Source organism: Lissotriton vulgaris, chromosome 9 (assembly GCF_964263255.1).
Source record: "Lissotriton vulgaris chromosome 9, aLisVul1.2, whole genome shotgun sequence".
In the NCBI taxonomy this organism is placed as follows: Eukaryota; Metazoa; Chordata; class Amphibia; order Caudata; family Salamandridae; genus Lissotriton; species Lissotriton vulgaris.
In genome coordinates this window covers 573,948,066-573,972,294 of record NC_141697.1, presented here as the reverse complement: position 1 = coordinate 573,972,294, position 24,229 = coordinate 573,948,066, and the positions used below count along the sequence as shown (strand labels likewise).

At 45.4% G+C, this 24,229-nt stretch overlaps 1 protein-coding gene across 1 annotated transcript in view; it reads left to right on the top strand.

Annotated features, from left to right (window-relative positions):
- LOC147691855 (potassium channel subfamily K member 4-like) overlaps nucleotides 1–24,229 on the top strand; it is a 158,388-nt gene that overhangs the window by 107,938 nt on the left and 26,221 nt on the right. The window contains exons 3-4 of the mRNA XM_086936692.1: nucleotides 23,062–23,222; nucleotides 23,585–23,771. Of these exons, the coding sequence (XP_086792818.1) occupies nucleotides 23,062–23,222; nucleotides 23,585–23,771 (348 nt within the window). The remainder of the gene's footprint in view (nucleotides 1–23,061; nucleotides 23,223–23,584; nucleotides 23,772–24,229) is intronic.

Here is a 24,229-nt window from a genome sequence, read left to right as displayed (position 1 = left end):
ATGTCCTCTGCAACACTGGGGTTAACATATATCCTACCCCACTCGGGTCAACGTGTCTTCTGCACTGCTAGGTTCAATATGTGTCCTGCACTGCTAGGGTAAAAAGTGTCCTGCACCACTAAAGCCATCTCCCACACCCCAAGTGTCAACATGTACCCTGCACCACTGGGGTCAACATGTATCTTACCCCACTCGGGTCAAAGTGTCTCCTGCACTGGTAGAGTCAACATGTGTCCTGTACTGCTGGGGGAAAGTGTCCTGCATCACTAGAGCCAACATGTCCCACACGATCAGGGGTAACATGAGCCCTGCACCACTGGGGTCAAAATGTATCTTACCCCACTCGGGTCAAAGTGTCTCCTGCACTGGTAGAGTCAACATGTGTCCTGTACTGCTGGGGGAAAGTGTCCTGCATCACTAGAGCCAACATGTCCCACACGATCAGGGGTAACATGAGCCCTGCACCACTGGGGTCAAAATGTATCCTATCCTACTCAGGGTAACGTGTCTCCTGCTCCGCTAGGGTCAACATGTGTCCTGCCCTGCTGGGGTAAAAAGTGTGCCGCACCACTAAAGCCAACATGTGCCACACCCTTAGGGTTAATATGTCCCCTGCACCAATGGGGTTAACGTGTACTCTACCGCACTCAGGTCAAAGTGTCTCCTACACTGCTAGGGTCAGCATCTGTCCTGCACCACTAGGGACAACATGTTTCCTGCCCAACTTGGGTCAACATCCCTCCTGCTCTGCTACTGTCAACATGCGACCATCCCATCTCCTGAACTGCTAGAGCATGGATACTCACAAACAATTTCCCTGGGGCCACAAAGTAAGGTTTGTGGTGTGCCTGAAGTCCACATTGATGCCAGCTGGGTAGGAGTGTGCCTTTGCAGTGGGAGGATAAATTGGGAGTATGGTGGGCATAGAGGAAGCGAAGCGTATACATGGTGTGGCCAGTGAGGCTTTGAGTTATTTTGAGGGTTTCATCCATGCTGCCCTCTAAATTAAGCCCCTAGTCTCTAGAAGAGGTATAGATTTGAAAATACTGTATTATGCTGTATCTGAATCCCTATACCTCTACCGCACCTTGGGGTAAGTCTTCTCTACTTGCTATCTCTACCTTGGGAGACTCAAGTGTAAACAGGAAGTAACTTGATTATTAAATTGGAATGAAATAGAATTGAACAATGTGAAACCAGAAAATTTGGTACGAATCCCGGCTTCCCCACTCGACCAAAATGTGTGATCCTAGGCAATTGTTGTATTTCACTTAGCCTCCTTTTTCTTCATGATCACATATTAGCACTTTGAAATGCATGAGTTCACAAATTGCGGTGTACAAAACCTTTTCTTGTGTTTTGTTTAATAAACTAGAATGTTGTTCTAGTATTATAACAACCCAGGCCACCCAGAGGGTTCCATGTGACAACTTATTTGCCCCTCAGTTCACTCTTGGCATTGTTGTTAGGGTGGGAGGAGGTATTAATGTTTATATGTTTTTTTTATTACTTTAAAAAATGCTTTTCAATACATTGATATAGTCTGAGGTAGTAAGTAAGGGTGGACGGAGTTAACGGAGTTGCACTACGTGGAATTCCACGGAGTTGCGAAAGTCTCAGTGGAATTCTGCGGAGTTCCGCCCGCCCTAGTTGTGACAGAGGATTTCCTGCATCAGGCCAATCTGCTATTAGTGCGTGCAGAGACCGGTGATGTTCTTTTCTATGCAGCTTCCCAATTAGTGACTCACTCTCCTTTGGCTCTCCACGCCTTCAGGGAAGGTAGCATGCTACCTCCATGCTGTTCCAGGGCCAATTCATCCAGTGATTGACAGGGACAGGCCCACAAGCACCATCCATCTCTGTTGTCAGTTTGCTTTTATCAGGCAAACTTCTTTCTAATGTGCTTCGACTGCTGCCCATAATCCTGTGCTCTACATCTTTATGTCCACAATCCTTTCTATTATAGCTACAACCTTTAAATGCACTTTTCAGTATTTAGGCTAATCCTTCCTTCTATTGTAACAGGATGCACTGTTTTGTTCATTTGATAAATAGACCAGATTACCATTCCAAGGTACATCTTTTCCTGGACTAAGCAAAGCAGGCTAATGTGTAAACTGGTTGTGAATCTGTTGCTAACAACTGCAGAGCAGCCCAACTGATGCATTTGCTGGAGATGTCTCCAGTAATTCCTTGAGAGATGGCACATATCACCAGAACATCGCTTAGCTTTTGACTACAAGCCCCAGAGTGCACTGCGATGCACAAGGAGTCCAGAAACAGAGAACCTCCCTCGCATACCCACAGCCTGGAGATTCAAGGAGCCCTTGGGCTCCTTCCACAGGTCACCCCCCCATGCCACCCTCACCTGGCGGAGTCTCTCATATGAAGCGCAGCAAGATCAGCCTCAGGCTGTGCTGCAGGCAGGCCGGGGGTAGGAACCAGGCCTGGGGCAGAAGGGTGCCTCCTTTAGGTGTGTCCCACGATACTGGGTGATCTGGCGCTCTGCCTGGGCCCGGCGGGGAGGGAAAGGTACTGCCCCTCCACATAGGAAGAATCAGAAGGAGGGCATTATGTGACACACTGCAATTATATCATCGTTAGCATCCTGCTTCTGCCTCAGGACTGTTGCTCTATAAGGAAGGCAGAAGATATGAATCCAGTGTGCCATCAGAGGCTGAAATCGAGGTGGCCTTTGAGACATTTTGAGCGGGAGGGAGAATGACTGCAGAACAGGTGGATGAGCAGTGGCGTCCACAGAGAGGCCATGTAGAATGGCTAAAGTTTTTGGAGCGGCAACTGCCAGTGAGTCCTCCTCTCCTCTCTTAGGGACGAAGCGTGGCTGCGTTGATGTTGGATGTAGGGGGTGGGTCCAAACACCGCCAAGCGGCAGAATCAGAGTTTTTTCGCAGAGCGTGGAGTTGGGAAAACTCTGCAAACTCCGTTGGTCCTCACCTAATACTAAGGTGAAACGCTTCTGCATATTAATGAAATATACGTATTTATGCCCAAACAGGGGTCCCGTGCTCTCCATGCCACTCAAGTCAAACTAGCCTGGCTGATGGGGGTATTACCCCATAACCAGTCCCAAGATGCTTGTTTCCGGTCCAAGGAAGACCTGGCTTAGCAGTTCAGGCTGGACTGTTCCCATGGGGAGCACGGTCAAGACTGATTTGCATATGGCTGGGTTTAAACTGGAATACCATGGGGAGCAAAAAAACAATGGATTTAGGCCCAGATCTCTGTACTGGGTGAATGTTTGACATTGTTCAACTTCATAACATTAAGCTAAAGAAACACCAAGAGGTAGCCCCTTAATGTTTACTCCCTGTGTCTTTTTTCCCCTTCAACACCCAGGTTTTTTATAGTTCTCCCACACACTAGGGTTCCTAGCGGCATGCTTCATCTTAGTGTCCTCTTCCAGATACCTAACATATCTGAATGGGCTCAATGTTGAGACTCAATTGAGCTCTTTGGTGTGTATAGGGAATTCTAAAGTTAAAATTCTCTAAGGTGCCCAGAGGTTTGTGCTTTTTATAAGGAAACCTTGGTAATGTTAAAAATAGGTGGGAACACCTTGCAAGAGCATTAGTATCTCAATCGTCCCAGGGTCAACATGTTTCAGCCAAATCACCAACACTTCAACAGGTTATTTGGCTTGGGAATCTAATGATTTTAACGTTGCCACATTCCTTTTGGCATCTTAGAGAATTTTAACTTTAGGATCCCCCAATAAGTACCAAAGAGCTCCCTTGATTCTCAATGTTGAGCCCGTTCAGATACATGTTGCATCTGGACAAGGAATCTATGATGAAGCATGCTACTAGGAACTCTAGGGGCTCATTACGAGTTGAGGTGGTATTTTTCGTACATGATAAATAATGATACCACAGCATACAATATTTATTTTGTGTGATAAATAACACCTCTCATGAGTTTGTGGGGAATAACATGCAGATTTTGGGGTTTAACGCACCAAAATACGCATGGTACGGTAAATACCATACAATTTCCCCAGTCAACGTTCGGCAGGTTTAACCTGCCGAAATAAAACAACAGCTGAAGTTTTTAATGAATCTGATCATTAGCAGATGCATTAAATACAGCCAAACTCGTAATTTCAACCCATGCGTAAACAGGAGTTTACGCAAGGATTAGAAATAACCAGCCCTTGTAATCAGACCCTTGGTGTGAGGGAGTACTATAAAAAAAACTAGGGTGATTTTGTTGAAGGGGCAGTAAAAGATATTGAACACACATACCGGGACTCCCTCTCATTGTTTAATTTCCCTTCTGAAATATCCCATACTTTCGAGTGGGATAAACAAGTCTGAGCCCACACTTTTAACTGGTTGGGTTACCCCACAGAAAATTGCTAAAATTAGGTTGAAGCACAGCGATTTCAAGACTAATTTCCCAAACAATGGCTATATAAAGCCACTGTTCTATAGTTAATTTGGATAATCTGGATATTCAATTTGCCATGGCCTATTATTTTTCAAGATGTCTATAGAATCTTTATTCACTTCTACTGTCCACTTTGTCTTGTTTTACCATCTGTCACAATTAAGTGGATTACCTGTCATACTTTAGTAGTGAGAATCTACTGATAGGCTATGGTTGAGAAGATTCAGTTGAAAAGAGCTCTCAACCTAGGGCCCTCATTACAATGAGACTCGGAAAGCATCCAAGTCTAACTGTGGGTTTCACTTTCGACCGTCGTGTTACGATGCATGCAGTCAAAGGTGAAACCGGACGGTTTATTCTGGCTGGATTCCGATGGGCTCAAGGAGCCCATCGGCCAGTTGGAGGCCTGACCGGTAGCCCAATGGACGGTATTTCCACCGTCAGGATTACAATGACAGTTTCCGACAGGATTTTTTCATATTGGGCTTTCAGACATGGAAAACCTGTCGGAAAGTGACTTTGGGGGCCCCTAGTCTGGCCCCCTACTCTCTGCGGCCTCCGATTGGAGGCCGAGAGGGCACCTATGGTGCGTCCCTGTTGATCCTTGCACCTTGAGGCAGGCACCTTGAGGTGCCTGCCACATGGTGTAGTGACAAACAGATTCTCCTATTTCTCTATAGGAGCTTGTGCTATGGCCGATTTAGTGCCGCAGCACAAGCTCCCATTGAGAAATGGGTGTGTGCGATCGCACCATGTGCGTTCGCATTCTAATGCTGTGGACAGGAGCGCCGACCAGAGGTCGGTCATCTGATTCCGCAACGATGTCGGGCAGACATGAGTCTGCCCGACATCGTAATAAGGCCCCCTAATGTCCTAGTTCAATTGTGGACCCAAAGATGCATGGCTAGCTATGTTCCACTGACTGATGATGGTCAATTTTAGAGGCTTCCTACTCCTCAACATTCCCAGTGTTAATGATAGCAGTGAGAGCAGAGTAATTGGCCCAAATGACTCAGACCAAACATTGGGTTGAGGTGCGAAGGCTTCAAGATAAATAGGGTCAGATAAAATCCTTGTCACATGTGTTGGTTTCTTCAGTAGAAACTTATGATCATCAACAGCAAACCTCCTTACACATTGATCATACAAAAAAGTAAACTATAGAAGAATCCTATTACAAGTTTAGGGCCTCTGGTAGAATAACTTACTGAATTTGAGCTAAAAGGCAGACCAAACTACATTTGATTAAGAAAAGGCAGGCAGACCAAACTACATTTGATTAGGAAAAAGCCTGATACTTGAAATGTTGTAAACCACTTTTACCCTAACTCCTCATAAACGGGGTAGCGAGTCACGAATATTGGGCTGTGGCCCCCTGCGCAGATATGACTCTAACCCCTCTTATAATAACTATCCATACTCTTGCTCACCTGCAGCTCTCTGAAACATCCTCAAAGTGACACTCAGCACTTGATAACAAGCAATTGCAATGCAATAGGTCTCGCATTTACGCAGTTTCAGCTATTGGCATTGTAAATGACAATGCCTTTGATTTATGTTTTGGTTTTTAAAACATAAATAAAAGGCATTGTCATTTACAATGCCCATAGTTTAAACTTGCGTAAATGGGAGACCTATTGCATTGCAAATGCTTGATTTCTTCTTCAGTGAGGGAGTGGCAATAGCAAAAAACACTGCATACTAGCTGAAAAACCACAGCAGGAAGGCCAATTACCTCCTATTAGATTGTTAGCAGCAGAATGAACACCTGCTCGGGCCTAACGAAAGCAGCCTGCACTATTAATAAAATAAATAAATAAGCGTGTCCGCTATAGGTAAAGCGGATGCGCTATAACTTAAATAATTACATTATGGAACGGGCAGCGTTATTAATTAAATAAATAAATAAGCGTGGCCGCTATAGTTAAAGCGGACGCACCATAATTAAAAAAAATACATTAGTAAAACCAGAGGAACCGCTGAAACGTTGTGGGTGGAATTGGGAATATCAGTAAAGAAAATAGTGCTCACGGACTTATGAAGGAGACCTTGTAAAAGGTCCAGTCGTTATGGGAGGTAACAAATGCAGACAAGGCGGTACCAAGGAGGGACTGACAAGCCTATTTACAAATCAGAAGCCAGCATTTCCAAAGGACAATGGTACAAGCTTATGACAAATATGGGAGGAGAGTGGGCGGGGGTTCCAGTGCATACTCTAATACAACATGCCTCGCAGAGCAAGCAGTGTATGCGCGCTGCCCCTAGGCTCAACTTAAAAACATAGGATCATAAAATGAGAAGTCGTCCTTGAGGTCTTGAATATTTGATTTTATTATTGAGCCAAAAATTCAGTCTGCCTACTAAAGTGGCACATTCAAGTTGGGCTGCTAATTGGGAGAGTAGATGCTTTACTGGTTTGTAAGCTAGCACATATATTTGCGTGCATGCCTTAACTGTTTATTTTATTTTTTGAAGTTTTATATAGGACAGAGGCATGAGAACCATATTCCATTGCACATGTTTTTAAGCACAAGGAGATAAAGTGATTTGCCCGGAATCACACATTGAGCCGAGGCTGGGATTCAAACCACTTTCCTAGTTGCCAAGTTGGCAGCTCTAGCCCCTAGGTCACACCTCCTCCCCAAGATACTTTGCAGGGATAAAGTCCAGGCACCCAAATAGTAGAGCGCGATCAGGTTGCTAATATTAAAGGTGCTGATGACAAATTAATGCACCTCAACTGCCTCTTCTAATAATAGATTCTTGCAGACTCCATAATTCTGGGTACGGAGTCCAGAACCTCACTTTGCTGTGGCAGGAGCCGGGGGCCCTGACAACCCGTGCAGCAGCCCGGGGGAGCAAATAACTCCCCCTCTCCACTAGATAGACAGAAGCCTGCACTGAACCCCCAGATACTCACACGAATGGTCGGCAGCTTAATCCTCAGAATGGACCCTGGGGCATATTTACATGCCCCTATCAGCACGGGAACAGCACTTTGTGGTGATAGGGGCGTCACCGTATTTACAAGTTGGTGTTAACTTGGCTTGAATAAATGTAAATAAGGCACCCTTTCACGCTGTACTCACAGTGAAAGGGGTGGGCAAAGGCTGTTGCAGTGGATTTTCCAGCCGCAACACCCACTGATTTTGACGCTGTCCTCTATGCACAAGGGTGGTGTAAATAGGAGGCAGCGCCAAAATTAAGACGGGAAAAACCTGATCTCAACATGACAGATAGAGGAGAAATGCTCTATTTCTCCTAGTTTTTTCTGTTTCTATGTGTGCTGCGTTGTGCAGCACACATAGAAACAGCAAAACGCCATGAATGACTGTTTATGTGCAGGAAGGGTTTCCTTCCTGCACATAAACAATCATTAAAAAAATGACGATTTGCAACTTCTATGTGTGCAGCACACGTAGAAGTTTCAAATCGCCATTTATGATTGTTCATGTGCAAGAAGGGACATAAACAATCATTCCCTCAATGCAGGCACCCTTGGACTATGCTGCAAGGGTGCCTGTGTTGGCACTAGGCAGCTTAATTTAGCACCATGGGGGGATAGAAGGGGAGGGGGAGAGGGGGGAACTCTGTGAAGGTTCAAATATTTATTCTCTTGTTGTGTCTCTGCTCCCACTTTCTTCCTCTCTGCTCTCCCGCTCCTCCCTTACTCCCATATCCTCTGCCTTTTTGTTTCTTGTTTTTGTGTTTTTCTTGCTCCAAATAATGCTTTAATCAATGTATGATGTTTTCTTTGTTATCATTATATATGTGTTTTTTTTTATGATTACGAACTCTGTGTAACTTTCCTGAAAATAATAATTAAAAAAAAGAAATAAAGTGGCGCTATTAGCGCCGCGGGTGGGCCCCAGGGGTCTCCAGCTTACCTGCGGGCCTGTGGGCTGCTCTCGGCCGACTCCATACTGCGGCAGAGCGGCTCTTGTGACTGGCATCCTCAATCAACACCCCGGGTCTATATCTTGGAATCGGCTCCTTGTCAGATGTGACTGGTTAGTCAGGTCTGTACACACCACTAATTTGTGCCCACACCAAAACCTCCCACAGAGTCAATAGTACCCATCATTAATAATGCCTCCATCTTTGGGAGGGCGACAGGCGCACGCGGTACCTTGCCAAGGTGTACACCTGGGAACGACTATTGGTATATTTTAGGGGTGGGGGTAGAATATCCACGCACCGAGGGTACCGTTTACACATTTATTCCACAGTCGAACAATCTACAAACTAGTACATCATTTGTAATAAATAAGTACAAACCCTATCTGCAAAGGTACATTTTTTAGGAGCTCTACTCCCTGCTGCCATATGGTCAGAGTTTCCGAATACAGAGGCTGCCTTCTTTTCATTCCACCTCATTTCTATTTTTTACCCAAGCCGTCCAATTGCTGTCTCTTCATCTCACTCTTGCAAATGCTTCGTCCTGGCTTCGTCCATTTGTCACTGCTCTTTCCTATCTTTATCTCCCTCATTCTTTCCTAAATTTAACATTTTTAGGTTTCGCCTCGCCGAAGGATGCGCTCTGCGCATCTTTTCGGCGCAGGCGAAATCCTGTTGAGTTGCATAGTGTGGCTTGGTTCGGCCCTCGTCCTTGATTGGCTGGCTCCGTAAACGGAGCCTTGCCATTGGACGAGGGGCCTGTCCGTCAATGCCGGACCAGACACGGGGGCGTTCCCGACATTCTTTGGCTTTTGCCGACGTCACGGGACGCCGGGAACGCCCCCGTGTCTGGTCCGGCATTGCCGGCACTACTGCGTCTCTTCTTCCCGTTTCCCGCCCCGTGACTGGCCGGCCGGCCAATCCTAGCGCGGCCGGCCGGAAGTGCCCGCCCCCCCGCCGCCCAGGGGAAGAAGGAAGACGGCGGCCCACAACAAGTATGGCGGCCCACGCGGGGCTCCCGTGGCCTGCCTGGAGGGAGCCCCGGAAGAAGCGGAGGACGTTGCCGGGCAGGTGTTGCCGAGTAGGACAGCTGCAGCCCCGCGCCTCCGCCCACGGTGAGTGCTGTGTTGCTCGGGTGTTGCGTTTATCATGATCCTGTTTGTTAAAGCCCGACGGGATTTGATTTCCTTACGTTCACTTTATAGATCCTTCCTAGCCAGCGAGACATTGCTTCTAAGCCTTATTTATCCGGTGAGAATTGTCACTTCGCGGGTGGCATGTCTCATGCTGATAGCAACTCTCAGAATAACTCTGTGCTTGTTCTTAGGCATCTGAATATTATGTTGTAGATTTTAAGGCGATACCATGCATATTAATTCGAAAGCTTTGCAGGAATTATGCAGGAGAACCAGTCACGTTAGCAGATCCTGATATGTTATTAATCTCGACACCGAGAATTAAATGAGATAGTTTGGTTTCATTAATTCAATGCAAAGCAATAGTTAGTGTACGGCAGTTTCAATACGCAGATGGGTAAACATGTCACCGGATTCAAGAGCTCCCCAGCTGCGCACGTTCTTCTTAATCACTGCCATTTCCTCTGCGCTTAGTTTGAGCCGGCAGTTGCCTGTGGGACCCACCGGCTCTCATTTGTAGGGACAGATACTTATTTTTCCTTATCAGAAATTTACAGAATTGAAGAGAGGGAAAAACATAAAAAGGGGAATGAAGGAGAAAGACACTAAACTTGTCACAAAGAGAGAAAGCAGAAACCTGAACGAGCAGGTGAAGCAGGCAATGAATGTCTGGTAGTGAATTAAGAGGCGTGAGGTGTATTAAAGACTGCACAATCTCTTGAGCAGAGCTTTCTGCACCGACACTCAGTATTTACATTTTTTTAAAACACTGCACTTCCTGCAGTTTCACCCTACACTCCTACAGTTTCACCCTGCAGTCCATCATCCACCAATTGGCAATGCCCACGAAAAACTTATCAATAACTATCTATTCGTGGAATTTCTAAAGGTAGCTCTCACTTCAGTGCATGGGTGTCCACCCTAAAAGCTGGAATCCAGGCAGTACAGTTCCACTGTAAGAAGAGACTGTTCTCACCCTACTGGCATGTACTGTGCTCAGCCACAGTATCCACAATGGATCTCACTGGCCTAATTACCAAGACTCGCACACACACGCTACTAACCAGCACTGTCCCGTGCTAACAGATGCAACCAACATGCACACAGGATATCTGTGCAGGTTTTAGATTTCACATAACAGCAGAACTTTAAAAGAAAGGGCTCCGTAGACCACCCTGCCTCTGGCACATATTACACTGATAATTTAATTTCTATGGTTGAGCGGTGCCCTAGCAGTGGACAGGCTGTTTGGCAGATTCTAGTGCCTGTCAAGAGTACCTAGTGTAGCACTAGGTCACATGCAGGTCATGTTTCTTTCTCCAGTTTTGCGTTCGCTGATAGAATGCCATCTCAAAAAGTCTCCCATGTTCCTAAAACCCTGCGTAAGTAAATGACCCTGACTTAATACATCCCACTTTTGCCTCTCCTTTTTTTGTCTTTGAAGTAACCCTCTTCTTGCTCTCGGGCCTTTGGATGTGTTTTCCCGGAGTACAACATATTCTAAGTCGCATTCACGTTGCCTTAACCACTGCTTTTGTATTGCTTCAAAATGCGAAAATCTCCTTCTTTGAAACAACAATATACATGCAATTTAACAGTACCTAACCTCTTGTGACCGATCTGTTAATCCCACTAATCATTTTCATGAACTGGCATAGCCTCTGCTAATGAGCTCATCTAACTAAATCTAGCCCTATCAGTTTAATCTCCTGCAAGAAACTGGAGCAACCGCATTTAATGGCCTTCTTGAGAGCAGTAAACTCATCTCATTAACCGACAGTAACCAGTAGCCACTGGTTTAACCAATAACCTTGGGTTCTGAGACCATTGGCTGCCCTGTCGACTGATGCACCATTCTGTAGTGTGCATTGCAAATACTGAATGTAAAGAAAGAAGGCGGAGCTCAGCTGTGCTATTCCAGTGAGGTGCATCCTGTGTGGAATGCTGCACAATTAAAATCTCTTATAAAGACACACCACGGTTGTGTTGGCATATAACATAAAATATTGCATTCACAATAAGAATGCCCCCTATTGTCTTGTATGTCAAGAGACTTGGGTAAGAGGCAAAAAATGAAAGACCTGCCAGGGAGTACTACTTTAGTAATTGGGCCTGCGGTTGACTGGCCCCCAGGTAACACTGACAGCCCCAAATATTTCCTAAAACTTGAGACCCGGAAGGTGTGATTTGCCTGAATCTCACCTCCAACCACAATGGCCTGCAAGCTTAAACGAGGGCTAAAATACTTTATTAATTTACACTTAAGTGTTGGAAACTACTGTAATTGGTGGCAGTTAACCAAAGTCTTCCCTAAAAATCCACCACCCCACTTCTGGTAAAATGGGTACTCCATTTGAAAAAAAGCAGTTCCTTTCACCTTGTTTAGTGTTTCGGCTTTATATAAATAATAAACGTGTTGTAGCTTGCAGTCTGGTCCGTCTGTTGATCTTCTATGTCCAGGTCTCTCTCATGCATTGAACCCCAGGTGGTTTTGGAAAAGGGTGGAATGCTTTTGACTTCAGAAACATGAGAGCGGCTTTGTACTGTGATGATTAACACTAAAAGCTTTCTTTAATGTAACAAGCTCTGAATGTATTAAACACAACAGATGTCTCAAAACTTACTTCATCTTGGGGGCAAGGAGAAATTGGAGTTCTCATAGTATTTGGATTGATGTTTGAAAGAGAAAATAATGACTCCTTTCTCTGCATCCACCGCGCACAGTCCATTAATGCTGTCTGGTTTATCTGTTCCAGCTGGGTTACACTAGACTTACTTTCAGTTGCAAACTGCTGCCCAACCCTTCCATGGCCAAGGGCACTACCTAGCTTTCTAGCACTCCTAATAGCTCCTTTAATAAGCCTTCTAGCATGCTGCAGAGGGCTATACCAGTTTTTAAAAGCCCTGAAACCGAGTTCTAGCCCATAACGAGGGAGAGGGCCTTTACAGAGGTGCTGTAAGGCTATTGGAACATTCCACACCCTGAGGGTAGAATATTCTAAATTAAAAAGGGGGAAAACTAAGACGAGCATTGAATGTTGAAACATAAACCCTATCCATGCCAGCCATCATTAGCCCTGAGCCACTCATGTCTTCAGTGGAGCCCTCTGCATTCTATTATTCTTATAGCACTTGTTCCACTTCAGCTTTTCCCTTTTTATGTAGCTGTCATGTTTTATTCTTTTATGTAAAACAGCTTCTGCATGAACGCTTGCTGTAAGTACGTTGACTTTAATTTACTTTATCAGGCTTTTATGAGAGGGAAAAAATTAAAATTGGAAGTGGGTCGACCCGTTCCTCATGCAGTATACTTGGGAGCGTCGAAGCAAAGTGTTAATGACAGCTAAACCGAAGAGAGGGAGAGAGAGATATTTGTACTTATATATTTTTTTTGCTACTTGACACTAGCAGAAAAGACGCAGCTGTCAGTAAACCACACATAATTTTTAAAAACAAATTGTAAGCTTTGTAGATTCCGAATTCTCTTCTGGTCCATCCTTGGTTTCACTTCAGTGATGGGGCACTATTTGTAACAGTTTACTTTTTATTTAAATATTTTTTCACAGAGCATACCTTTACACAGCCGCTTGTACAATAACCTGTCCACTCTTCATTTATCATGATCCTGTTTGTTAAAGCCCTACGGGATTTGAATTCTTTACGTTCACTTTATAGATCCTTCCTAGCCAGTGAGACATTGCTTCTAAGCCTCATTTATCCAGTGAGAATTGTCACTTCGCGGATGGCATGTCTCATGCTGATAGCTTAGTAAGCATGGCTCGCACCCATGGGCAACAGGAGCCAGACCACCAGCTGTCCATTCCCTCCTGGCACAAAGTGAGCTGCTTTATGGCCCCTGTGCTGCGAAAGCTGCTGCAGCAGCATTAAACTTGGAACATGTTGTTCTTGCTACTGGGAATAGTAGCACACTTGCGACAGATTTGTCTCCATGATTGTATTTTTGGAAGTGGCTTATGGAGCACGTTGATTCAGTCTTGAGTTCAAAGCAAGCATTCCTTCCTAAGGTAGTTCTTAAACATGTGATGCAGTTAAGGCACAAGCTGAGCTGTAACTAGTGTGCCTTTGTTTCAAAATGTCCGGCGAGGTCTTGGCATGTTCTTGACTCATGGGTGCTTCGGGCATATATTTCTGATAACACGCCATGATGGCACATTTCACGACCTGGGCAGAGCACAGCTCCATAAAATAGCGTTTAGTTATCCAAGCACCTAGTATAACTGTGCAACCCAAGGTTCAGGATGATATAGCTGTCGAGTTCAGACTCTGATAATAGAACACAAAGCAACATCTGGATCTAAAAGAAGAAAGGGGCAGCTCAGTGTGCCTAGCTGGAGTGGAGTATTCCTTTTTAAAGGACAAGTTCAAGTTACCAAGCTGTCACCCCCCCCCCCCCCCCCCCACTGTTTTCCTAGGTAAACATAGTCCATCTTACAAAAATAACTTTACACGTTAAGGAGTTCTTTTTATACCGTTTCATTGTTTCAGTACTTCCGATTCCTGTTCCGATTTGCTTTTGCCCATTACAGCCACATAGTATCTTATCTGTAAGTGAAGTAGACGCCGTAATCTTCCAGCTGTCGTGTAGAACCCAAATTCATGCACAGCCCCCCTGTAGAGCTGAAAATGAATCGGCATAATGTATATAGTGGAGGGCTCTGTGTGGCTGTGTGTGTGGGGAGGTTTGTGTGGCTGTGTGTGTGGGGAGCTTTGTGTGGCTGTGTGTGTGGGGAGCTTTGTGTGGCTGTGTGTGTGGGGAGCTTTGTGCGGCTGTGTGTGTGGGGAGCTTTGTGCGGCTGTGTGTGTGGGGAGCTTTGTGTGGCTGTGTGTGTGGGGGGGGCTCTGTGTGTGTCATTTGCGAGAGATAAAGCTAGTGGCATTGTAAATGACAATGCCATTTATTTATGTTAAAAAATACATAAATAAAAATAATGTCAAGAGCAATGCCAATAGCTCTAACTTTAACAAAGGCGAAACCATTGCATTGTAAATGCTTGTTCCTCTTTTCAGCTCTGCCAGCGTAAGAAAATGAAAACGATCCCCCAGTCCCTAAAAACGGTGCCCACCACCTACTGCCATCAGTACTAATACACAAATATAGCAATATTGTATTATAGGTTCTAAGATTTTACACGTAGGATAAAGGGAGGAATATATGCTCTGAAGGTGACCACATCTGCTGCAGTTAAAGCCAATTTTCACTGCTAAGAATCACATTTTTTGAGGTCGAATGGATACAAAGGTGTGTGCAAAATTATGATGTTTTTCTTTTGTATCCAAGTGTCTGGAACTGGTCACACCTTAGTGAAGGTGGCAACGTTTTTTGCTTTGCTACACTTGCAGTCGTGAGTTCTAAGGTCACTTATGTTCATTAAAACTAATAAAAAGTGTCTACTTCAGACAAACTTTGAAAAAAAAAAGAAGTTTCAAATCGTCATTTATGATTGTTCATGTGCAGGAAGGGACACCTTCCTGCACATAAACAATCATTCCCTCAACGCAGGCACCCTTGCACTATGCTGCAAGGGTGCCTGCGTTGGCACTAGGCATCTTAATTTAGCACCAGCGCTTGGGAAAACGCAGGGATGTGCCGTATCTTTGTAAATACTGCTCATCCCTGCGTTTTCGGAATGGCGGAGCGTGACGTTAGCATTTGTGCCTAACGCCGCGCTCCACCATTGCCTTGTAAATATGCCCCGAGTATTTCCAGGTCTCTGCAGTTATTACCTTAGTAGTGCAGAAGGCAGGCAATTATGGTGATTGTGAATTTTGCCTTAGCATAAACGCCTGCCCCTTGCTGTTCATCATGTGGCATAATGTGCTGGTATAACATGATTAGCTGATCCAATTCATGTTATGGTTGACGTGCCTTCTGCCATCAGTCTGACCTTGCAGCGCCCTTGGGATCTGTTATCTCCTTGCAATAATGCTGATATATATATAGTTCAGGGTCCGGCTGGCTTTATGAGCTGTAGTACCAGTGATGTATTTATGGTGCCGTTGTTTACGATAGTTGCTTTTTATTAACCGCTCGACAGGTTTTGAAGTTTAATGAGTGTTGTCGGAGGTGTTGCCAGAACCGTTTATCTGCTGTTCAGGTTAATTGGGGTCTCCATGTCCTAGCATATTGTTATTTAATTGAATTAACTATAATTAATATTGGTTGCTGCAGTGCCCTGGTATCCATCAGCTGAGGTATTCGGCCTATGATGGGAGTGTGTTAGGTATTCTGTTTAAAGTGTTTTGTGATTGTTTGGCGTCTGATGTATCAGGTAGGGGGGGTGTTATGTTATGAGAACGGTGATACCCAAATACACTGTAATTCTGTGCAAGCTGAAGTTGTGTTGGATGTGTGTAGGGAGTTTTGTCAAAAATGTTGTGTTGCTAACTTTATGTATTGTGGTTTGGTATACTTTTCACATTTGAATATTGCCAGCTACCTTTTCCATTACATTGTAGCGCATTCCTTTTATTTACGGCCTTTTATGTGGTTCCTGAAATGCTATCAGTTGTACTGGTGGAAAGTGTTGCTGGATAGTATATGTGGCTTTGTGCTGTTTGGTTGGTGTGAGAGAACTTTGCACCGCTTCTGCCATTACAGTACCTCATTTGTGTGTGAGGGAAGCTTCCACCAGGGTAGCAGTCAGAAAAATAAAATACTCCCCACTTTGAACCATATGAAAATGGAGCTGAGGGAGCGAGTGAGGCTGGAACTCATTCAGGGCTGCTTCTCTCCTCAAATGAATTTGAAAAACATTTTCACCAAATGGTGAATTTTACACCTTAATTCTTAAAGATAGTTGCTAAAAAGGTAGACTTTCCCCTGGTAGTTCCATATGTACATTGATCATGGGCTTCCTTCTGTGGTTGTCCTTCCCAGGGATGTTCAAGGAGCCACTCCTAAAGAATGTTTAGAAAAAATCGGGACACATCTTTTTTTAAAGAAATCATTTCAAGTAAATTGACTAAAAAAACCTGTATATTTTTTAGTCAGGTATGCACAAGAAAAGTCATCTGTTTTTCATTTATCCATCCATCCATAAATGGTGGCGATGTTTGGATTGGAGAAACACTGCGCCAAAAAGTAAGATTGGGTAAACTTGCATGTGAAAGCTGATATGTGGGAAATCTTAGAGCAACTGAATATTTGAAGGAAACCGTGGCGACTACAAGCATAAACATATAGTAGGGCACTAAGGCACCAAAACCATACATCCTGTCACTCCATCTGCAGGAAGCGAAAATACTGGATAAATCGCAGAACGGGTTCCGTGCGGGTCACAGTACCGAAACGGCTCTTCTAGCAGTGGTGGAGAACATCAGGAAGATGCTGGACCAAGGTCAAACGGCGGCACTGATCCTATTGGATCTTAGTGCCGCGTTTGACACGGTGTCCCATCAGATCCTCCTCCATCGCCTTGAGGAGGCCGGAGTTGGAGAGAGAGCACTCGAGTGGTTTCGATCTTTTCTCACTGATCGAACTTTTAAAGTATCCACTCCCCCTTTTGTTTCTGCTCCTCGTCCGATCCTGCAGGGTGTCCCACAGGGGTCGGCCCTAAGCCCTACCTTATTTAATTTGTATGTCCAACCGTTGGCTCAGGTCGCCCATAGTTTTGGTCTCTCCATGGTGTCATACGCCGATGACACGCAGCTGGCGGTGGCACTTAATGGAGAGACCAACATGGATGCTGCCTCTTTCCAGACCGCGTTAAAAGCTGTGGCGGGCTGGTTGGCGAACAACTGCCTCCAACTGAATGCCTCTAAAACCGAGGTTATTATTTTTGGTATGGAAAGTGAGCTTTGGGGCGATCAGTGGTGGCCATCTGAATTAGGCCCTGCTCCCACCCCAGTGGCTGAAGTTAGGAACCTTGGGGTGTGGTTGGATGATAAACTTTCATTCACCGCCCACACTAAACGGGTTGCCGGAACTTGTTTTGGTGCCCTGAGGTGTTTGCGACCCATTTTTAAGTTTTTGGATGCTGACACGAGACAGATCATTGTCCAGGCCATAGTCTTGGCTAGATTAGATTACGCCAGCTCTTTGTTCTTAGGCGTTAATCAAGCAGAACTAGTTCGCCTCCAGCGGGTGCAAAATGCGGCCGCCAGGATGTTGGTTGGTCTTCCAAAGTTTGTTTCTGTGCGTCGTACTATTCAGGACCTTCACTGGCTGCCTGTGGGGCAAAGAATCAAATTTAAAACCCTTTGTCTAACTTTTAAAATCTTGAAGTTGGCTTCTCCCCCTATTTTGTCTCAATTAATCTGTCATTATGAGCCATCCAGAGCTCTCCGATCCTCAGGGACTAACCTTGCGGTAGTGCCACGTTTTAAAAGAGCAAGGATGGGCGGACGCTCTTTTGCTGTGATGGCAGCAGCTCTCTGGAATTCCCTGCCTGCCTCTCTTCGCTCCATTCCTGATCTGCTCCCGTTCAGAAAAGCCTTGAAGACCTTTTTATTTTCCACTGTTTAGTCTTTTCTGGTCACTAGCTTCCGTGTTGTGTTTTTTACCTTCTCCTAAGCGCCGGGACGCCTCTTGGCTGCGGCATCCGTTGCGCTTTATAAATAAATAAATAAAATAACATAACATACATACGCCCCCGGTGCACACCTCTCTCCCGATCAGCGTCCACGAGCAGGAAAGGGAAGGACTTCATTCCTCCTTAGTGGACACCAATACAACCAATTCTGGAGCTGCTCCTATGCTGAGAGCAGCTTCAGGATTGGTGGGAGTAGGCTAACCCAGCACTCAGTTTGAGGCTGGGTACCTCTGCCAGCAATCCCCAGCTGTTTCGAAGCCAGGGATTGCTGGACGCGCACTGCGCATGTCGGGTTGGCCATAACCATAGCGCCGGCCAACACGACATGGTCAATGCAGGGGCAGCTGTAATCCTGCAATTCCAGGTTTCAGACCTCCCCCTGCCCTCGCACAACGGTGTTTAAGTAAAATGTCATGGACATGCCTTTTTAGTTATTCGACTGTGCCTCCTGTGCTTGCAGCAGGCAGGCCGACGCTCCTCCCTTCAAATGGAGGAGCCGCCCCTGGAAGGAGACTTGTGTCTTCACCCTTTTCAATCTACTCAGATGTTGTCGCCCTCGTCTGTGTCCTGGTTGTTGGGATGTAACCCCGTAAATGACCGTCTCAGCCAGAGGCAGAGTGGAAACTGGCTGAGGAGGTGTCTCCTGTCCACTCCAACCCTGGGTCCTTTCCCCTTAAACTTACTACAGCCCCAAAATTCTTTAGCTTCTAGGAAACCACACAAGTTTAAACTGAATATTTTTTTAATGCTTTTATTATGCAAAAAGCTATAATTATGAAAGCAGATGGGAAGAAATGTGCCTAACATGTTGGTGCCTAAGAAGGTTTGGTAGCAGAAAGGCAGAGTTGCACGTCAGGGTCACCCATTCAAACATGAATTACTTTATTCTTTAAAAAGACATTTGACATTTTTCCGCTGTGAGTTGGAAGATATACATTACACCCCTAACCATGTTAAATATTATTGCAAAACATACGGTGTTAATTCCCACACCAGTAGTAATGACTTACAGAAGACCAGTCCTGCAGAAGAATGGTGATGTAAACTATAGCCCCTCGTATAGCCATGCCTCTCAGAGGAGAATGAAGCAGGAGCTTAGCTGCCATCAGCGCTTTATGTTGTGGTGGTCTCGAGAGTTCTTATGACATTCAATTTCCCAGATTTCTGGGTTAGTCGCCCTGGTACCTTTACTACAATCCTTCGATCTCTGAGTTTTGGAGTTCTTAATCGGAAAAGGTTATAGAGCCTTTGTTTTGCTGACCATGTTAGATTTCAATAACATATATTTTGAGAATATTCTAGATTTATATTAGCTCATTCTCTCCAATAGTATTTTACCTCGTCGCTAACACTACTACACTGAAGTCTTGCCTCCTTTACCTAATGGACCGGTCAGGTCAGCAAGTCTTGTAGTACCCTACGTATTAGCAGCATCTGAACATGTTTGTCTTTGACAAAAGGATGCTTCCCTGTCCAAACTCTTGGGCTTGGGGACATCCTCCCTTACCAGATTAGGACACAACCCACTCCGATGAGTTCTGGTAAGGCCCTGGCAGCCTTTCGCTCCTCCCAACCTGACCGCTTCTCATGTAGTCGTGAATGTAAATGTAAATGTAAATGTATTTGAGCTTATATAGCGCACAGCTACCCACAAAGGGTTTCCCGGCGCTTGCTTAGGGAACCCGTCCTGGTATTCCCCTGTGAGATAACCCGGCAGGGTATCCACAAGTGGAAAGCCAGGCATCCCGCCGCGAGGGGCCGTTGTGGAGATTAAGCAAGCTATTGCCCAGAGTCGCAGAGTGTGAACCCGTGAGTCGAGAAGGCACCGGAGCGAGAATAATCAAGTCCGTGGAATTTTTGAGCCCAAGACCCGCCGAGGCGGGGAATTGAACCCTGGTCCAGGGCCGATCTCAGCTTCCGGGTCTGCCGCCTCTAACCCCTGAGCCACACTTCTCCACCATTAATACCTATCCATGGGGTGCCAAAATCCTTGCCCACCAAAACACATTTGGCTCTCAAGACCATCACAATGTTTCAAACATAGAGTGGGCCCCAATCACCAGCCATCATATCATCTCAGCACACAATAATGGAAAAAATACAACTGCCATTTCCTCTGTAAAAAAGAAGTGCTCTCATGGATGTGAGGAAGCTCAGAAATTGAATATTGTGTGAGTGAAAATAGAACGAGCACATTGCCACTGATTTGTTTTCTATTCAGATCTCTTTGACAAAGTTTGTATATTTTGGAAAGAAAAAGTAGGTTTGTGAACCTATACAGACAAATAAAAACAAAGCCACGGAGTGTGAATATTTGAAACTATGTACAGGGAAGTGGTTGTAAATGAATTTATTTAAGTAATATTTGGTTGTTTGCTGCTGTCAATTACACATAACAGTAGTTAGAGTAAAGTCAATTGCAGAAGAAATGTCAAGATGACTATCCTATTTGAAAAGCGACACAATCATTCTGATACCAGCTTTGGACAGAGTGGCAATTGAGAAGCATGTTTGGCGATAGTGGTGCTGGAAAATTACAGTCAGCTAAGGAGAAAGACTTGTCAAGGGATCCTTGTCTTGTGTTTATGGTTTCAGTCTCCACCACAGATACCTTACTGATGTATCCTGAAATGCATCCCCTAGTACACAGGTGGCAGCTCGGTTCACCCAAATTGATTCTCTCGTCACCATGAAGAACAGAGAATAAAATGGCTACTCTCTGGTCTACTGAAATGTTTGTGTATTTGGTGTGTAATTCGGCCTAGAGGATTTGTTGACCAAAGTGGTAGCTATGTCCATCTCTCTGTGTCTAAAAACATAGGATATTGGTACAGGAGGGATGCTGTTAATACCTCAGCAGTGGCTTATCAACATATACTGCCCAAGGTGACTCCAAGGGCATCTTTAAAGTGAACATATAGGCAGAATATAATAAGAGTACTTTTATATCTATGAGTTTTGTGTTACAAGTTTCCAGTGCCACACAGGGCCACAACACACAAATCCACACCTCATAATTCCACTACACATAACTCCACTCATCACCACACATTTCCACACCACACAAAGCCACAACAAACTATTCCAATCCAACCCATATAATTCCACTCCACACCGCATATATCCACTCAACTCCATAACAGGTAGCTAAAAGACAGGATTGCCCGGACCTATTGGCTTTGCCAATGCTTGGTATTAGTGTAGTCCTATTACCACTATGCTCTCATTTCAGTAGAGCCTGCTTAAATGCATCTACTTCCCACAGGAAGAGGTGTGGTGCTGCGGCCAGGGCAGCTGACTCCGGAATATGGGGGCTCGCGATTCGATTGCCGGCGGCAAGTTAGCCCAGCACCATGTGGCTCCGAGCAATAGCTCGCTTAATCTTCCCAAGGGCCTTCAGCGCCTTCACACACTTAGGGGTAATTTTTAGCGCTTTACAAATAAAGTTTATATGTCCATGTCAAGTATTTTAATTAACTTCCCTATTAATTAAATGTTTTAGGAGCTTGGCTTTGGTTGTGTTGTGGACTCGGACAGAATGCTTTCAGTTCTGATGTGCACGGATACATGTATACTATGTAAATACTTGTTCCCCAACCTGACAAGATCCAATTCAACATTAAAATCATGTTTCTGCAAATCAAAACTGAAAATACCGTGTCCTGACCCACATCAAAACCTCGTCAGCATGTATCAGTCTGCAACACAACCACCGCCCTGCAAATCAAAGATGTGTGGCAAGGCCTCATAATACAAACACAACCCTTCTCATCAAAGCAGCATCTCCCAGCCCCAATGCAATCACAGTTCTGCAGATAAAAGCAGCTTAGACTGCCCCATAGTACATTCTCAGCCTGGTAGATTAAAGCCGCATGCTCCAGTCCCACAATACAACCACTGCCCTTTAGAACAAAACAGCATGCCAAGGCCCCACAATACAAGCACAATCCTGCACATCAAAGCAACATGTGTGGGCCTTAGTGCTTAATTTGAGCAGGTGGTTTCCGGTGCTCAGCACCAACACTTAATTATCAACACCGGCGCTTGTGACAGTCTGCCACAAGGTGGTGCTGTCTGGCTAATTTAGAGATAACCACAAAAACACCTAAGTACTAATTTAATATACATTAAAATGATTATCACCTGCCTCCTAAGCCATTTTTATTGGTTTGGGTGCCTGAAATAGCTCGAATTGTCACATTATAGGGGTGTGATCGTTAGTAGTTGTGTTGCAGTGGCAGCACAGCAGGGGCAATGTGTGGTGCATGCTGCAGTGGCCTCCCGACAAGAGTCCTGGAACTTTTCTTTTTCACAAATTGAGCGCTTGTGTGCCTCACAATACAAACTACAGATCAAAGCAACACATCACCGCCCACTATACAACCGAAATACTTGAGATCAGACCAGCATGCCCTGGCCGCACAATAACAACCAGTTGCCTCTGGATCGAAGCAGCATTTACAGGCCCCACCGAACACAGCCCTGTAGACCGAAGGAGTGTGTCTGACCTCAGTACACAAAGACAGTCCTCTGTGGGACTGCTGCATGCCCTGGCTCTACTATATTACTACAGAATTTCAGATCAGAGCTGAGGTCTTGGGCAATAACGACTCAACAGCTGTAGATCAAAGCAACATTCACTGGCCCCACAATACAAGCCCAGCCCAGCAGACAAAAGCAGCATGCTCAGGCCCAACAACAGACGCCCTACCCTTCTAATCACTGGAAACAAAAGTCATCAAGGATTTGTAAAGTTCCAAATATTTTTTTATGAAATTTAGAGCGGTATAAGTCACACTCAGCAGTGACTCAGAAGAAGGGGAAAGGTCAGGTGCAAAGAGGAAGACATCCGAGGACAGAGGATGGCAGAGGTTGGGGTTAAGGGAGTAGAGGAGAGGGAAGGGAGAGTGGTGGGCAGAGATGAAGAAAACGGGTCCGGGCAGCTGCTATTGGGGGTGGGTGATAGAGGAGGTCAAAGAGGGATAGACGGTTGGCAAAGTGGAGATGAAGAATAGGTGGAAAGACTCAGGTAATCTGACCCTGATTTGGTTTCTCCCATGCCAATCAAGGGTTCGGTAACTCTGCACCCAAGACAGACGGAGGGCGACTCTTCTGCATTTTCTACGCCCTGGTGGGCATCCCGCTCTTTGGCATCCTGCTGGCCGGCGTTGGCGACCACCTGGGCTCCACGCTGCGGAAAGCCATTGGCAAAGTGGAGCAGATTTTTCTGGTGAGTGATTTTTAGGAATGGGACAATAACAATGGCCCAGTCTTTTTATCTCCACCTGTTTACTTTTGTTACATTTTCCCTATGGTGGTCTGACCTGTAGAGGAATTACTACACCTCCCGGATAGGTCCGTACCTCTGAAAGGATGGCCGGATTGTGGCAGATTCATTCACATTTCAAGTGGTGCTGCCTATTTGGAGGCGCTGCTGAGAGACGCCCCACTTGTCTGACATGTGACTGCCTCTGCCCAATCATTTCATAGGTTGGAGACTTTGGGAGAACACAGACTTTCCTCAATAGTCCGGCCACAGCCTATTTCTGCTCCACTCATGTTTCTCCTCTCTTTCTATGTCTCTGTCTGTAGAAGTGGCGTGTCAGTCCCACCATAGTCCGCGTCATCTCGGCTGTGCTCTTTATCCTGGTTGGCTGCCTGCTTTTTGTGATGCTGCCCACCTTCATCTTTCAGCGGGTGGAGGCCTGGACCCTACTGGAGTCTATCTACTTTGTGGTTATCACTCTGACCACTGTCGGTTTCGGGGACTACGTGGCAGGTGAGCAAACCCTGAGCAACCTTCTGGCTGAAACAAGTATGAGCCCTGTAATCTGAAGGATTTCTATTTTGCCTGAGAATGGTGCATCTATGAGCAGTGCATTTGGGAAATAAGTATAGCATAATAGGAAGGACTGTGTGCCCAGAGGTTGCTTTGTGTCCATAACATCTACTGAACCTGTAGATTCGCTTTAGATCTTGTGGCCTATGCCTGTGGGTAAACTGACACATGGGGGCATATTTACAAGCCCCTACCACCACCACAATGTCACTTTTCTCGATGTGTTGGCAATAGGGGCTTCGCCTTATACACATGGCAGCATTAAGCCTTGTGAATAAGACACCCTTTCACGCTATACTTAGCGTGAAGGTGGCGGGCAATGGATGTTGGGGTGGGCATTCCACCGCAACACCCATTGATTTTGACGCTACCATATGTTTACAATGGTGGCGTAAATA